Source organism: Littorina saxatilis, linkage group LG6 (genome assembly GCF_037325665.1).
Source record: "Littorina saxatilis isolate snail1 linkage group LG6, US_GU_Lsax_2.0, whole genome shotgun sequence".
In the NCBI taxonomy this organism is placed as follows: Eukaryota; Metazoa; Mollusca; class Gastropoda; order Littorinimorpha; family Littorinidae; genus Littorina; species Littorina saxatilis.
This window is the reverse complement of record NC_090250.1, coordinates 29545067-29560073: the sequence shown is the minus strand read 5'-3', so window position 1 is coordinate 29560073 and position 15007 is coordinate 29545067. Positions and strand designations below refer to the sequence as shown.

Genomic DNA, 15007 nt, shown 5'->3' with positions numbered 1-15007 from the left:
CCCTCTCCTCCCTCTTCCTCCTTCCCCCTCCCCTCTTCTCTCTTCTCCCTCGCCCTTTCCCGTCACCCCCCTCCCCTCTCCTCATGTATGTTGTGTCAGGGGAGCTCAGGTCTATTAGTGTAGTCAGTCATGCGGTTAACATCAAAGCAATCACAGAACACACATGCCAATAATCTTCGTATGCCGATAAAAACCACTTCAATACCACCGAGTACCTCCTCCCTCTCCCTTTCTAGGCATGAATCAGAACTGTTCTCTCCAAGAAGACCTTTACTATCGATACCTTAACTTGTGTGAAAATGAGTAAGTTCATGTTTCAAAGAAATTATTAATTGTCTCACAAAATAAGTCTATTCGTTTAAAAAAAATTATTCTTGATTTTTTTCGACAGAAACTTTTAATAAAATATGAACAATTTAAGCAATTGTATCTGATTCTATTGACCTTATTTTCTTCGCATTATTTCTTCCACGTAAGCTGAGACTACCGACAAAGGACGCCTAGCAGTCGAATAACTTTGGTCCGACCAAAAACCGCAATGAATGATGCCAACGAACTGAACTGAACAGAACTACGAACGGATTGGACATGAGCAATAAACACCGCATGACTATAATCATCTTACCCCTAATTATTTCATTATAATGAGGATATTCAATAAAATAGGATAAAGGGGTCAGGTCGGTCAGCCTCACCACGGTCTCATTTTCTTACATGACCTTGTTGGCAGGCTAGACGCCGGTAATTTGATTTCACTGTAACCAAGGAAACGGGTGATACAATCAGATATGATCGCGACGACTAGCTGTTCCACACTTACGCTTATCATTACAATGCCCCAATATATTTCGATAATTAGAATTTCTTTGACACGTCAACAGCCTGTCCTTGGACCACCGCCTCTCGCTTCCTCCCCCCCACCTCCCCCCGTTTGCTTTTATCCCGCACTCTCCATCAATATGGTTTAAAACTGGTCAAACAATTTCAAACAAGAAGGGCAAAGCCCATACGACTCACATGCTTGACTTTGACCTTTACATGACCTTGACCTTCAGGGTCAAGGTCAAATAACTAAACCTAGCAATGACATCATACACTAAGAACTGCTTTACACATTTTTCCTACCAAAATACATGTGACCTTGACCCAAGGTCAAGGTCATCCAAGGTCATGCAACACAAAGCTGTTAATTCAAGACATAGGAAGTACAATGGTGCTTATTGGCTCTTTCAAGCATAAGATATGGTCACTTTTAGTGGTTCACTACCTTATTTTGGTCACATTTCATAAGGGTCAAAGTGACCTTGACCTTGATCATATGTGACCAAATGTGTCTCATGATGAAAGCATAACATGTGCCCCACATAATTTTTAAGTTTGAAACAGTTATCTTCCATAGTTCAGGGTCAAGGTCACTTCAAAATATGTATACAATCCAACTTTGAAGAGCTCCTGTGACCTTGACCTTGAAGCAAGGTAAACCAAACTGGTATCAAAAGATGGGGCTTACTTTGCCCTATATATCATATATAGGTGAGGTATTGAATCTCAAAAACTTCAGAGAAAATGGGGAAAATGTGAAAAATAGCTGTTTTTTAGACAACATTTATGGCCCCTGCGACCTTGACCTTGAAGCAAGGTCAAGATGCTATGTATGGTTTTTGGGGCCTTGTCATCATACACCATCTTGCCAAATTTGGTACTGATAGACTGAATAGTGTCCAAGAAATATCCAACGTTAAAGTTTTCCGGACGGACGTCCGGACGGACGTCCGGACGGACGGGGGGGACGGACGGACGGACGACTCGGGTGAGTACATAGACTCACTTTTGCTTCGCATGTGAGTCAAAAAGCCTTCAAAATCATCACAGCAAGTACTTTTGACTTCAGTCTCTCACGAAACTTCTACTTCACAGTAGTCCAAACTTTCATTTTGCCAGAAAAACACCAAGCTCACATCTCTCCAAACTCCTAACTTCACAGCCTCTCTCGATCAACACCTCAGCGGTAAAAGAATATTGGAATTCAAATTAGAATGAGTAAATACTCATTTCCCGTCCCGCCTCGCCTCCTTAGCATTGCGCGCTCACGTCTGCTCAGACGACCATGTTGGTTTTCTCCCCAAATCAACCTTTTTTCCCGTCAGCGCCCAAGAGTCTCGCGAGTTCTCGCGAGTTTTGGCGGCGCATGCTTAGCATGATAACTATAAGCTGCCATATTTGCTCCATCAACACAAGGATCTTCTCTTCCCATTTGGCTCCCGTCTAAAACAATCAGTTGTTGCACAGTCACGGCTACAAGTTACGGGGGACGTGGATTCATCAGCATGTCTTCCCAACTAGGGCCTGCCCCAGTGGGCCCATCACAACTTCGGGCTCTGCATCGATCTCTTCTTTGAAGCAAATAGACACTTTGCCCCTCCTCTCCATAACCACTTCAGGAAAAGGCAGATTTAAGGAAAGTTTGTCATCTTGTCTACAACAAAGATTTGCGAAAAAACATCCCAAACTTAGACAAATCCACAGTTTTTTAAACAAATTAAATGGACGAGTAGTAAAGAAAAAACCCACACCCATGGCAATACAACTATACAAATTATTTGTTTTGTCAACTCTCTTAAAGTTGGAAAAACATGGCGTAACTCAGATACAGAGATAAGTGCAAGACGGCGTCAGAAGAAATCAAGACCGAGCCCTGTACACAACGAAAACATAAACAGACTCTGACAGGATTAAGATAACTGACAACGTGACAGATCTAGAAGTAATTCAATCAAGAAGCTGAAAAAATGGACAACTCTGATTGATTTAGCTCTTTGCAAATACACACATACACAAATAAAAAAAAATAAAAAAATGGAGATACTCTCTGCAAGCTTCATTTGAAGCAACAAGATTATCAAGCTATCACACAGTGATACAGTTCACAGCTCTGACTGGTTTAACTCCTCATGAAGAAAATAGAGAAAAAGAAAAAGAGGGGAAAAAGGAAAGAATGAAAACAAGAAAAAAACTTCTTCGTGTTCCATTGCTTATTATTGGCCAGAAGAAGAAAAAATAAAAACCACGTTGCACATATTTACTGGTTTATCTTTTTGCGTGACGGCCTTTCAGTGATTCTCGGGAGCCTAGACCCGACAGGAGGGCCGGTGTGACGTTTTCATCTTTCGCCGTGTTGATATTTCGCTTCTCGGCCTCGTTGATCTAGTATAAACTTTACACTGAACAAAAAAACACCCTTCGATAGTACTGATGAGCGACCTTGTGTACCTTACATTCATGGGGCCAAATTTGTCCAACCAATTTGTTTTATTTAACTTAGAAATTTGATTCATCCTAAAATGTTTTCCTTCTTACTCAAGGGACGTAACCACTCAGTACACGTTTTCGAAGAATTCGATTTTCGGGGTGAAATCTATTAAATGTTACCACCACTTTTCTTCACATGCAAGAAACTGACATGCTTTTCGTCCATAAATAATTTCACTTCTTAATTTTACCAGGAAACAACATTTCAGTCTTGAGTATATGTCGAGGGGGAAATATGTACACAGGCGAAAGATGAAATCGTGACACCGGAGAGCTAAAGGGGTGAGGGTTGTGCTATTCCCCCCAGACGTGTGTTCGGCGGGATAATCAGATTGGCAGAAAAGTAAAAGTGTCCGTATTTAATGAAGTTATCTTTTCCCAACAGCCCCCCCCCCCCCCCCCATTGCCCTCCTACCTCTCCTCCCGTCTTTTGGACTGGAAGAAATGTCCCTTCCTCATCCCATTCCTCAGCCTTCCCCCCAAACATGTGGTGTGCGCGTCTCTACAATTTCCGTTGAACAATTCCATGTACGAATCACACACACACACACACACACACACACACACACACACACACCCTTCCCCCTACACACACACACATACACAGAATATCTCCCCCGACCCACACCCCCTCGTTTTCCGCAGCAAGTACGCACACTGGAACCAAAACTTTGCACAGCCGCCAACAAGACCGGCCGACAGACAGACAAACACAATGTAGCCTTTTCAGTGCAAAATCCTCTATTTTACAATCAGAAACTACGGTTAACAAATCTAACAAACCAAAATGTGAATAACACAAAAAACCATCTCGCCCCTCCCCTCTTTAAAAAAAAAAGTGAATTCACCGTACGTCTCAGATGTCTTGATAATCTTCAAAGTTGGAAAGTTAATTTAGTTCTGCATCCCCTCCCATAACCACCATCCTTTCTCGTTGCCGTGATCCCGCCAGAACCTTTCCCGTCTTATCTCCCTTTGCTCCGGGGCGGTATCTAGACCGTCACAAATTGGAAACGAACAAGCCTGAGAGTGGATTAGTGTTCAGTTAATCTGATGTTTCAGTGGGTGAAAATGACGCAAGCGCTGGGGACAACATCAATGAAGCTTCAACCAACCCTGACGTTGTCTGGTCTCGTCCACTTTTAATGAACCCGTCTTGCAAGGAAAGGAAAGACATAAAGAAAGAATTCAGGAATAAAGAATACAAAGAAGAACGGAAATAAAGAACAAAGAGAAAGAACAGAAATAAAGAACGAAAAGAAGAAAAAGAACGGAAATAAAAAAAGAAAAAAGAAAAAGAACGGAAATAAAGAACGAAAAGAAGAAGAAGAACAGAAATAAAGAACGAAAAGAAGAAGAAGAACGGAAATAAAGAACGAAAAGAAGAAGAAGAACAGAAATAAAGAACAAAAAGAAGAAGAAGAACAGAAATAAAGGACGCAAGGAAGGGAAGAAGAGAAACTGCCAGAAAAAAAGAAAGCAAGGAAGAAAGAAAAAAAGAAAAAGAAAAAGAAAAGAAAGAGAGAAAGAAAGACAGAAAGACAGAAAGAAAGAAAGAGAAAAGAAAGAAAGACAGACAGACAGACCGAAAGACAATGACGTTTTTTTCTTTAATAAAACTGCCTACTTCACTTGCAATCTTTTCCTGATACACACCCAAAAAAATTCATCATTTTGTTTTATCACAACTATTTAGTAGTTTTAAAGTCAGAAATCAAGAAACGGGTATCCACATCGGATATGACAATCAATACAAACGTAAGGCAGTGTACCAGTCCCAAGGCAAATGAGTGCGAGTAAGGTTTTCCATATCAGTCCTGATAAAGGCGGGAATGTAGCTCAGTCCGTAGCGCGCTGGATTTGTATCCAGTTGGCCGCTGTCAGCGTGAGTTCGTCCCCACGTTCGGCGAGAGATTTATTTCTCAGAGTCAACTTTGTGTGCAGACTCTCCTCGGTGTCCGAACACACCCGTGTGTACACGCAAGCACAAGACCAAGTGCGGACGAAAAAGATCCTGTAATCCATGTCAGAGTTCGGTGGGTTATAGAAACACGAAAATACCCAGCATGCTTCCTCCGAAAGCGGCGTATGGCTGCCTAAATGGCGGGGTAAAAACGGTCATACACGTAAAAGCCGTGGGAGTTTCAGCCCATGAACGAACAAACAAGTCCTGATAAAGATAATTATTCTGGTGTGACAGTAACCGCGCAAGGAGGCGAAGACTTAAGGTTCTGACCAGGAAAAAAATCTCCGAAGACATAATAATGCGTCCATTCTTTGAAAAATTAAAAGTAGGTCTAGGCTTCCGAGATTGGCTGAAAGGCCGTCATACAAAAAGATAAACCAGTAAATATGTGCAACGTGGTGTTTATTTTTTTCTTCTGGCCAATAAGCATCGGAACACGAAGAGGTTTTCTCTCTCTTTTTCTCCTTCTTCTCTTGTTCCCCCTTTTTACATTTAGTCAAGTTTTGACTAAATGTTTTAACGTAGAGGGGGGAATCGAGACGAGGGTCGTGGTGTATGTGCGTGTGTGTGTGTGTCTGTCTGTGTGTGTGTAGAGCGATTCAGACTAAACTACTGGGCCGATCTTTATGAAATTTGACATGAGAGTTCCTGGGTATGATATCCCCGGACGTTTTTTTCTTTTTTTCGATAAATATCTTTGATGACGTCATATCCGGCTTTTTGTAAAAGTTGAGGCGGCACTGTCACACCCTCATTTTTCCATTAAATTGATTGAAATTTTGGCAAAGCAATCTTCGACGAAGCCCGGGGTTTGGTATTGCATTTCAGCTTGGTGGCTTAAAAACTAGTAATTGAGTTTGGTCATTAAAAATCGGAAACTTGTAATTAAAATTATTTTTTTTATTAAACGACCCAAAAACAATTTCATCTTATTCTTCGTCATTTTCTGATTCCAAAAACATATACATATGTTATATTTGGATTAAAAACAAGCTCTGAAAATTGCCTTTTGCACTAGCGGCGGACAACGTTCAGTTTCATTCTGTGAGTTCCACAGCTTGACTAAATGTAGTAATTTCGCCTTACGCGACTTGTTTCTTCTTCATTATCTTTTCCCTACCAACCCGCCACCCCCCCCCCCCCAACCCCCCGTGCATAACGTTTTCACAACAGATAAACCTAGATATAATTATATACACGCATGAAGACAGAGGCAAAATGTCAAAAAGACGCCCAGACATGCAGAGGCACAAACACACACAATACAACATCATTCGTCATCCTAAAAGTTCCACGATGTCTAGACTCAAACAGCCGATACTTGTAAGACGATCCCAGACTTTAAAGGTGGTCGTCTACATTTTTGCTTTTTTTTCAATAATCTTATGGTTAGATTTCGCTAAAAAGTTATGTCAGATGATGAATGAACCATGGGGAAAAAAGTTATAGACAAAAAATATATGTACAAAAAGATTTTATTTTTGGGTAGCGTGACTCACGCTTCCAATATTTTGTTTTTTGTTTGCTGAGAACATGTGCTTTGCCTAAAAATACTGACCAATCAAATTCATGTCACTATGCTTATAGCCACGCCCAAACAAGTGCAGCAACAGTTTGACACTGGAGCGCTGTCCACGCTTTTTTTTAAACGCACGAAATGCACGGGATTTGAGAGGAGTTTTGCGCTTGGCATTTTCCAAATAAGGATATCCTACTATGAGTACTGCGCTGGAATACTACAATGAATTTTCAAACGGCTACACTGGCTTTGTCTTTCCTGATCGAAAGGAGGTGTATTGTTGATATTTGTAGATAATAGACTCTGCATTTTAATGGTAAAATGGCGATTTCGGTTTAAAAATGTAGACAAGGACCTTTAAACCATCACCCTCACGGAACACATGTGATTCAGTACGTAAACAGACAGACTCGTTCAGTCAGATTAGGATTCAAACATATCGTACATGTACGGATTAACACGAAACCAGTCAATCACTGACGGAAACGCACGATGTAGACGTACAGTATATGGGCGGAATTGCACGAAATGTATCGATTACTTGCAGAATCCAAAAGGTAAAGACCAGTGCGCTAACCAGCGAAATCGCTCGATCACCGACGGGAAAAAGTGGCATGAACGCATCCTGAAGAGAGGGCAAACAGATTCGTCATGGCTTGAAGCTACAGTCGCTGCGAATTTGCGTTTTGTGCACTGGAGTCCGTGGATAAACATCGCCGCAGAGAAATATGCATCCACCACAAACAAGAGTAACGATGTGTTATGTGAGAGTGAGAGTGAGAGTGAGTGAGAGTGAGAGTGAGAGAGAGTGAGAGAGAAAGAGAGAGAAAGAGAGAGACAAAGAGATAGAGAGACATAGAGAGACAGAGACAGAGAGACAGAGAGAGAGAGAGACAGAGAGAGAGAGAGACAGAGAGAGAGAGTGCGAGAGAGAGAGAGAGAGAGAATTAAATTGAACTTTATTTTACTAGGAGTAAGATTAAAGGCTAGGCCTTTTCTTACAATCTGTCCTAGAGACGCAAAAAAAAAAAAAAAAAAAAAAAAGGTGAGAAAAAACAAACATAATTATGATGATGATGTTGATGATGAGAGAGAAAGGGAGAGAAAGAGAGGGGGGGAGGCAGGGAGGCAGACATACAGAGACAGAGAAAGTTCCAAGTTGCAGCAGTCAAAATCAAACAAGAAGCTCCAGTTTAAGCCAGAAAATCCCCCACGCATACAAGTCAATATTTGCATCAAAGCAACGTGACTGTCACGGTTGTTGTGATGAAATGCTGCATACACAACTCCGATGTCGCGCGATATTTTTGATTCCTGTTGCCACAAGCGTCTGATCCCCGTCTTCAATTACTGTCATGATTTAAACGCTAACGATGCATAATGATTTCCTGACAGAGGAGTGTTTAGGGGACAACTTTTCCAAACTTTAAACTTGTAGAATGCACAGTAAAACCTGGGTCAAGAGGATTATGAAAGATAGTTTTGTTCTGGTCATTAGAGGCTAACATCAGCAGATCTAGCTTTAGTTTCTCGTGCTGGTAACGCTTAGTTTAGCTCTGTGGCTTTCTACTGTGAAAAGACTTGGAATTCTGGAGACGGATGTTTGCCTTTAATATTACAACTCATCAGCTTGCGTAAGTGAATCTATATATGGACAATGCCTTCAAAAACAAAAATGGCATGCCAGCATCGCACGACAACGCTGAGTTTGCACGAATTGTTTCACGTCCGTTCTGGTGCCGACTAGACTCGCCACAATGCCCCGGATGTGACCTCCAGGGACCGGATGTCAGTGTGACGCGTGATCACGTGTCAATGTGTCAACGAGCCAATCCCGCAAGGGCAGGACGTCACGTGGTCGGCACCAATATCCTGTCTGCTCTGAGAGACATGGGGAAACAGAGCTGTCTTTTATACGGTGAGAGGGAAGGGACACTCCGAACGCAAAATCTGCAACGTCGTTCAAAAGGGAGCAACATTGAATTAAAAAGGAGATATAAAACATGGCAAAAGGAATAATGCTAAAAACCCAAAGCCATCTTTGTAGAATTTAATAAAATAAACGAAAATAAACACCGCGGTGCAAAAAGGGTCTCTTGTGAAATAAAAGAGCAAACTCATTTTGTTGCGTCCTGCCAACCTCTCATGTTCTGCGGACACGTGAGGTAAACAGCCTTCCTTGTAGTAGAGTTTAACTGGAAGAAAGATTTTAACGGAAGATTCTTTGTCCCCGCACAAGATACAGTTTTGCATTTCTAATAAGATGCTTTTATTTTATAATTTTTTGGTAAGATGGCCCAATTTTGAGGGTCTTTCGATTTAATTTCAGAAAATTGAATAGCAATTGGAAGATCCTGTGACAGCAGCACAGCATCAGGTTACGTCATCATTAGTGGTCTGGGTGGCCGAGTGGTAACGCACTTGCGCTCGGAAGCGAGAGGTTGCGTGTTCGACCCTGGGTCAGGGCGTTAGCAATTTTCTCCCCCCCTTTCCTAACCTAGGTGGTGGGTTCAAGTGCTAGTCTTTCGGATGAGACGATAAACCGAGGTCCCTTCGTGTACACTACATTGGGGTATGCACGTTAAAGATCCCACGATTGACAAAAGGGTCTTTCCTGGCAAAATTGTATTGGCGTAGATAAAAATGTCCACCAAAATACCCGTGTGACCTGGAATAATAGGCCGTGGAAGGTGGATGCAGCGCCTAAAGGCAGTCGATCTAATGGCCGATGTGAATGCGTGATTATATTGTGTAAATAATTCCATCTCACACGGCATTAATAGGTAACATGCGCCTTGAGTCGCCTTGTGTGGTGAGATACGTGCGCGATATAAATCCTCGTAAATAAATAAAATAAATAAAAATTATTAAGTACGACATTTTGCCTTTTATTTTTTTAATAGTGTAGAAGCAATATTACATCTCGTTTTATCTGTTGCGGAAAACTGTTTTTTGTCGACGTAGATCTTCATGGTTTTGTCGGTAACACAATTCTGTCCGCTTCCCCTTCCCATACAATCTGTCTCTACCAGCGTCACGTTTCCCTACAATCTGTCCCTACCAGCGTCACGTTTCCTACAATCTGTCCCTACCAACGTCACGTTTCCTACAATCTGTCCCTACCAGCGTCACGTTTACTACAATCTGTCCCTACCAGCGTCACGTTTCCTACAATCTGTCCCTACCAGCGTCACGTTTCCTACAATCTGTCCCTACCAGCGTCACGTTTCCTACAATCTGTCCCTACCAGCGTCACGTTTCCTACAATCTTTCCCTACCAGCGTCACGTTTCCTACAATCTGTCCCTACCAGCGTCACGTTTCCTACAATCTGTCCCTACCAGCGTCACGTTTCCTACAATCTGTCCCTACCAGCGTCACGTTTCCTACAATCTGTCCCTACCAGCGTCACGTTTCCTACAATCTGTCCCTACCAGCGTCACGTTTCCTACAATCTGTCCCTACCAGCGTCACGTTTCCTACAATCTGTCCCTACCAGCGTCACGTTTCCTACAATCTGTCCCTACCAGCGTCACGTTTCCTACAATCTGTCCCTACCAGCGTCACGTTTCCTACAATCTGTCCCTACCAGCGTCACGTTTCCTACAATCTGTCCCTACCAGCGTCACGTTTCCTACAATCTGTCCCTACCAGCGTCACGTTTCCTACAATCTGTCCCTACCAGCGTCACGTTTCCTCAACTTCCTCCGGCGCACCAGCTCAAACCCTAGGTCAACTGCTACTTATATAAATATGTTTTCACATTTCTATAAATGAATGAAAATGGGTGGCGTTGGGCAGTAACAGTGTGTGTGTGTGTGTGTGTGTGTGTGTGTGTGTGTGTGTGTGTGTGTGTGTGTGTGTATGTGTGTGTGTGTGTGTGTGTCTATGTATGTATCTATGTATGTGTGCGAGAGAGAGAGAGAGAGAGAGAGAGAGAGAGAGAGAGAGAGAGACAGACAGACAGACAGACAGAGACAGACAGACAGACAGAGAGAGGCAGAGACAGAGAGAGACAGAGAGAAAGGGAGGGGATCAGAGGGTGGTGTGGTTTTTGGACAGAATAAAAACCTCAAATGTACGCTTATCATGACAATGTATGGTCCATAGGGCAAAGGAACGTATTCAGAATTCAACCTTCTTTTCCAAACTGAAAGGGACAAATGGAAAACACACTGAGGCAGAACTTTAACACCGTATCGTTTTATAATTCCACTAGACCGGACTGAATCTACTCATGTCTGAGCTGAAGTGCAATTCCATTATTCGAACTTTTATCACCATTCTACTTCTTCTCTCCATGCAGCTGACATTTTGGAAACAATGGAGATACGCAACACAAGACGCAGCGCTTGCACAACCTAACTTATTTAGCCTCACTCGTGCCTGTCAAATGATTTATTGACGAAAGCCAGCAAAAGTTAAAACAACAATCTATTCACGGCAACTAGACTTGTTGGAGGGGGGGGGGGGGGGGGGGGGGGGGGCATCTAACACTGAATCTATGCTTTTGAAAAGCCAGCCACCATGAAATATTCACACTGTGTTAACAACCAACCGCAGCCATGTCTTCGTCACCAATGAAGCGCAACTGTAACAATTCTATGGAGGACCGCAGAGCAATGCTTTCACAAGACAAACACGCAAACTACCTGCTCAGTTTATTTTGTTAATAACTTATCGAAATGCCAGCCTGGCGTTTCCATGCAGTTTCAGTCTATCAAAACAAAATTACGGCCTTGTCTGTCAGTAAATCAATTAGGGCTGTATGAGAAGGCCTTTGTCTCTTTTATTCACCCTGGCATCACATCAAGAATCAAACGATAAAGGGATGTAAGCGCGCAAAACCTAGGAAAATAGTAATCTGAGAGCCAGTGATTGCGCGCTAGCAATTTTACAAACCGGTGAAAAGTTGCCGAACAACTACAGAACCTGGCTGTAAACAATTGCGGTTATTCACTTCCAGTGACAAGTGAAACAAGGATATCAACTCGATTATTGATTCAGTTTAATTTATAGGAGAAAAACATGAGTAAAACCCCACAAAAACACCTGTCAACACACACAAGAATCGGTAGCACTGACCGGTTGACCCTTTCGTTTCCGGTATTTTCCATTGTTTCTAGATTTTAACCGGAGAAATACCTAAACATTTCCGTTATCCCTCTAGAGTAATGCGTAACCAGTCTTCTGGTTTCCTTGGACAATAAATATAATAATAATAATAATAATAACTGTACATATTTAAGTGTCTAACCTATGGCTCCAGGCCCTTTACAAAAGAACATATACAGAATAGAACAATAAAAAGTACAACCTACATAAAACAATTAACCATACGGACAAAAATCACCACATGTACTGCTCACAAAATTCATATAAGCTATACGTATAGGTTACAACACGAGTGGTTTTTTATATGGCTTGTATTTCAGTCAAGACCCAGCGGATGAATATCATCGGGAGACACGAGCCTCTGGCGAGTGGCTCTCGATTGATATTCCCGCTGGGTCTTGACTGAAATACAAGCCATATAAAAAACCACTCGTGTTGTAATCTGTATATCCCATTCTACCATCAAACACAAAGTGTAGACTACTAGCGGCACTGTTGCGATCTGTGCAGGGTAAAACTGTTGCCAGCGAGACTTAGCCCTTTTGCAACCTTTAAACTAAGTGACCGTCGCTGAAAAAATAAAACGAATGAGTGCATCGATAAGTACGCGGTAACACTACTTTCAGACCATTTAAAAGCTTTAAGTAAAGGTTCATAAGTTGCAAGAAAGTAATGAAGTCGAATAGAAATTAATTTAGTTGAAGCGCACAATTCTTTTGTTTTGCGTTTCAGGTCGGCAGAACGGGCGAAACGGGTTTGGGTCCCATTTGGCTTACTCGATTCAGAATCGATTCCACGTTGTTTTTCTCGAACGTGTGTAATTAGGCTTATTGACAGAGAAGCAAATTTTAGGGAACAAATATGTAGGTTTAGATTTAACCATTTGCTCCCTATTTGAAATGTATCTACGTGATAAACTGTTTTGCGAGTGTGTTTGCATGGATGAACTTAAACTGGTATGGGTGTGAGGAAAACGCGACCGACACGTCTGTCACCGCCGATTGATTGCATTTTGAAGGAATATGACTGGATTACGGAAAAATATGTGGACTTACTGCAGAGCCAGGCAAAAGAGTAGACTTCCTCGCAAAACACGTGAAACAGCCGATGTTTGATAGCTGAAGGCGCACACCAAAACACACTACCGACAGATTCTCATGAAAGTCGTCTGCTAACGATGCAAGGGAGGGCACTCGTGTTTTTGTTTTGGTTCGCTAGCATCTGGTTATCTTGTAAGTTGAATGTTCGATTTTTTCGACATGCATTGCTTTCATAATGAAAGAAACTTTTGCTTATTGCATCTCATACATCAGATCAGTTCTGAGATTCATTTTTGCGTGCAACTGATATGGTTTTCTGAGCCGTGCAATACGATTTTAGAACTTCATACAAATGTGTCACATTGTTCGGCGCGAGGTCAAAGGTCGGGAGGAAAGTAGTCCTTTGCCCAAATCGGAATCTGCACTATCATATATTTTTTGGAGTCCATGATGTATTTATTGAGCTATAAAAATACAACATATATACCCATACTGAAGTAACAGAGACAAAGAAGGGAGGTCATGGGATATACATTATATATACCAGGCATGAGAATTGAAAAAAGTAAAAAAGGCTGAACATTTGTAAGTAATAGCAAAGTCGACGGCGCGAAGCGCCTAGCCCTGCTAGGGGGGTTTGGGGGCATTTTGGGCGGAATTTTTGTTTCTCCAAAGAACCCAACTGGTGTAATTTGGTGTCATCTTAGCTCTAAGTTTGCCATTATATTAAGTTTTTAGAACCATTTTTGTCTCCCCCATTTATTTTTTCGGCGGAGACTTTTGCTTTTTCGGCGGAAAAAAAATTCGGCGGAAATGTGCCTTTCGGCGGACAATTCCCATGCCTGATATACACACATACCCAGCGAACACTTTCAACAATAATGCCAACTTTGTGGGAGAGGAGTACGTGCAGAAATGGAATGGAAAAGACATTAGGCCGGGTTGGTGTAATATTGTGTGAAAAAGAAAGTTTTCAACTGTTGTTTGAAAGAGCTGAGAGAGGTGCAGTGTCTGACAGAGAAAGGAAGAGAGTTCCAGAGTGGTGGTGCAGCACAACAGAAGGTTCTTGCTCCATGCTGCTAAAAGCAGCTTGAAAAGAAACAACTTATACCAAATCGTCGCTTGAAGTTAGCTTAGTTACTAAGTAGGAGAGGGGCAGCGAGAGGGGTAGGGGGGCAGGATTGAGCTAAATAACACTCTATAAATTACTTGTTTCGCTCCTATTATGCTTCCAACAGACAAGGCCACAATAATATTTAAACAAACATTTACCACCCTGATCCCTCTGAACCAAACAGGATTCTTCGCCCACATCCTGAAGGGAAAACCCCCAAGAAAAAGGGGAACATTCTCTGTCCCCGAACAAGATACAGTTTCGCATTTCTAGTAAGATGCTCTTTTTTTTTAAGATAGCCAATTTTTGTTAGGGTCTTTCAATTTTGTTTCAGAAAATAGAATAGCAATTGAACGATCTTGTGACAGCGGCATCCGTTCACCTTAGCTTTTACATGCAAAGGCACCGCTAGGTGGTGCATGTGTTGGTATAGTATATGCATTAAGTCGTACTCACCGGCCTGCGTGAAAGCGCTGCCCGGGTTGTTCTGCACCATGTAGGGGTTCTCCATCTCCACCTCGCCGTCCGACAGGGGGTGCCCCATTCTCCGGAACTCGGCCTCCGTGTAGTTTCCCCTCATGGAAGGACCGAAGGAGTACTGTCGGAGCGGCGCCGGGCTGCGCTGAGGAATGTCTTCAATGGGCGGGGGTGGGGGCGGGGGGAAGGTGGGTGGTGGCAGTGGTAACGTGCCTGAAACAGACAAGACAAGGTTTAGAGGATTAGGTTTAAGTAAAAATTAACTTTGTGCCATATTGAAGATAAAACGTCTTCCTCTCATAGTAAAAGACGACAGAGATATAAAATAAAATAATTTGTACTTCAGACAAGAAATCTTTGGCATCGGGAGCAGCTGCAGACGGCAAACTTAAACATATAATTATGCATAATAATCAGACATTCAGGCAGAATCCTATATCAGAAACAGACACAAAGCTAAACACGAAC

The 15007-nt window shown here is 42.3% G+C and overlaps 1 protein-coding gene across 2 annotated transcripts in view; it reads right to left on the bottom strand.

The window, feature by feature from the left end:
• LOC138968961 (teneurin-m-like) overlaps positions 1 to 14704 on the bottom strand; it is a 118254-nt gene extending 103550 nt beyond the window's left edge. For both annotated transcript variants that reach the window (XM_070341643.1, XM_070341645.1), the window contains exon 1: positions 14519 to 14704. In XM_070341643.1, coding sequence (XP_070197744.1) covers positions 14519 to 14642 — 124 coding nt within the window. In that variant the 5' untranslated portion in view covers positions 14643 to 14704. The remainder of the gene's footprint in view (positions 1 to 14518) is intronic.
• Between the last annotated feature and the right edge of the window lie 303 nt (positions 14705 to 15007).